This window comes from Onychomys torridus, chromosome 1 (genome assembly GCF_903995425.1).
Source record: "Onychomys torridus chromosome 1, mOncTor1.1, whole genome shotgun sequence".
Taxonomy (NCBI): domain Eukaryota; kingdom Metazoa; phylum Chordata; class Mammalia; order Rodentia; family Cricetidae; genus Onychomys; species Onychomys torridus.
The window spans coordinates 59,903,606-59,906,023 of NC_050443.1; the positions used below are offsets into that span (position 1 = coordinate 59,903,606).

The 2,418-nt window shown below is 59.8% G+C and overlaps 1 protein-coding gene across 1 annotated transcript; it reads left to right on the top strand.

Moving 5' to 3' along the window:
- The first annotated feature begins 247 nt into the window (after positions 1-247).
- Positions 248-2,134, top strand: Mesp2 (mesoderm posterior bHLH transcription factor 2). The gene is made up of 2 exons (XM_036184292.1): positions 248-1,090; positions 1,865-2,134. Exons 1-2 carry the CDS (start codon positions 248-250, stop codon positions 2,132-2,134), a joined length of 1,113 nt encoding a protein of 370 aa, XP_036040185.1.
- The last annotated feature ends 284 nt before the right edge of the window (positions 2,135-2,418 follow it).

The window sequence follows — 2,418 nt, forward strand, 5'->3', positions numbered from 1 at the left end:
CGAATTGTCCCTCCTACACTTCCCGGCAGCAGGGGCCTCAATTAGAGCCTTCGAGGGGTCAGAATCCACACCTCCGCAAATGGGCCCGCTTTCCCAGGGCCCCCCTGCCCAGACCTTCCCTGGGCTCTGTGGGTTTTGACACCTCTCTGCAACCTGGCAGGGGGCCACCTCACGCCTTTGGGCCAGATAAAAGCTAGGTCCTGGAGGTGACCGGTGACCGGTCCAGCTTCCCAGAGTCACACCAGCCATGGCCCAGTCACCTCCTCCTCCTCCTGAGAGCCTCCCGGGCCTCGACCACTGGGTCTTCTCCCAGGGCTGGGGCTGGGCCCAGCACTCGGACTCCACGTCCCCGGCCTCATCCTCCGACTCATCCGGATCGTGTCCCTGCTACATCACCCGCTGCCCCACGCAGTCCGCGGGGCTGGCCCGCAGCACCGGCAAAGCCCAGGCCGCCCCGACGGCGACCCCCCGACGTGCCCGGCCCGCGCCCGCGGGAGGCCAGCGGCAGAGCGCCAGCGAGCGCGAGAAGCTGCGTATGCGCACGCTCGCCCGCGCGCTGCACGAGCTGCGCCGCTTCCTGCCGCCGTCCGTGGCGCCCGCCGGCCAGAGCCTGACCAAGATCGAGACCCTGCGCCTGGCCATCCGCTACATCGGCCACCTGTCGGCCGTGCTGGGCCTCAGCGAGGACAGTCTGCAGAGCAGGCGCCGACGGAGCGCGGACACCGCGTCCTCTCACCGATGCCCTCTGTGCCCCGACGGTGGTCCCTCGCAGGCTCCGATGCTTGCCCCTGGCCTGGGAGCAGCCATCAGTGGTGGGGTGTCCTGGGGGTCACCACCCGCTTGTCCGGGACCCCGAGTCTCACCTGAAAACCTTGGGAGCAGGATCTCCAACGTGGATCCTTGGGTGACACCTCCCTATTGTCCCCAAATACAGTCACCCTTGAACCAGTCCCTAGGGAGAGCCCCTGACACCTCTCACTGGACACCACCCCAAGCCTGTTCTGGCATGCAGACATCCCCAGAGCCTAGGAACAAGGCTGGACCCTGGTCACCATCCTCTGCTCCTGCAGAGCTGACTGACGTGTACCAGGTAGGTCCCAGGGCCCCTGCCGCTTTCCCCAGGGAGGTCCCCAGGCGTCGGTTGGAAATAGAGTGGTTGGGTGGTTTCTAGTCCGTGCTGGGTCTCCTACTTTTCAGGTCCCAGGTTTTCCAATGAAGGGGAGGATGAACAGAGGCTTTTTGGCAGCTGTAGGGGAAGAGGTGAGGCCTTGGGAAGTTCAAACCACCGCCACGGTTACCATCACTGCTGTACACCAGCCTCCACAGCCCGGGCAAGAGAGACCAGGGTGGAAGGTGAGGGGCTGCACTATCAGGAAATTCTAAGTTCAGAGCAGGAGTGAGCAAAGACCAGGGGGGTTGGCAGCACATCCTGAATAGGTTCTTCTGGAGCTGGTGACCCATGGGTTTGCTTTGAGGTTTATTCATGCATAGATGTCTTGTGGGCCACAAAAGATTATATTAATGACTAAGTTTTACTGAGCAATCACTGTTTGCCTATACCATTCTTTGTACTTGACCTGTATCTGTTTATTCATCGCTGCTAATACAGCCCTATAAAGCATTAGCATCCCCATTTTACAGGTGGGAAAACCTACATGAAGAAGCTTCTTTCTCATAGCTAGTGAGTAGCAGAGCTAGGATTTGAAGGTTGGCAATGTGTCTCCAGAACCAGTGATCTTGACTTCTGCGCCCCACTGCACTGTTGGGGCCCTCCAGACACCACCAGCTACACTCCGGGAAAACAGCCAGGTTTGAAACCTGCAGTCAGTGGCCAGGGAGCAAGCTCTTCTTGTTTCTCTTGCAGAGTGTTACCGTGTCTCCAGAACCCTGCCTGTCCCTGGGAAGCCCACCCCTCCTGCCCGGCCCTTCATGCCAGAGACTTCAGCCTCAACCTCAGTGGGGTTGCTGGGGCCACAATGCCAAGGTTCTGTCCAGCTCTGAGGACCAGGGTTCCAGCCCTGCCTTCCAGCTCCCCGAGGCCAGCCCCATCCCAAGCTCAGGCCTGCAGCTCAGTGGCTGTCCTGAACTTTGGCAGGAGGACCTGGGAGGACCCCCACTGAATATCTTCTACTAATGGCCTTGCCTGCACCCTGTCAGCATGGAGTCGGGGCTGATGGGGAGTGCCTTCATCTCCTCTGTGACATTTGGAGCTTCCTTTAGTCATGGGTCCCTTTTCCCAGGTGATGCCTTCCTTGGAAACTGTCTGGAACAGACAGATAGTAGGTACCTTCCCTGACTGGAGGGGGCTGTGACAGTGCCCTCTGCTTCTAGGTATCCTTCTAGAGCAGCGCCTCTCAACCTTCCCAATGCTGAGACCCTTTAAAACAGTTCCTCATGTTGTGGTGACCCCCCCCCAAA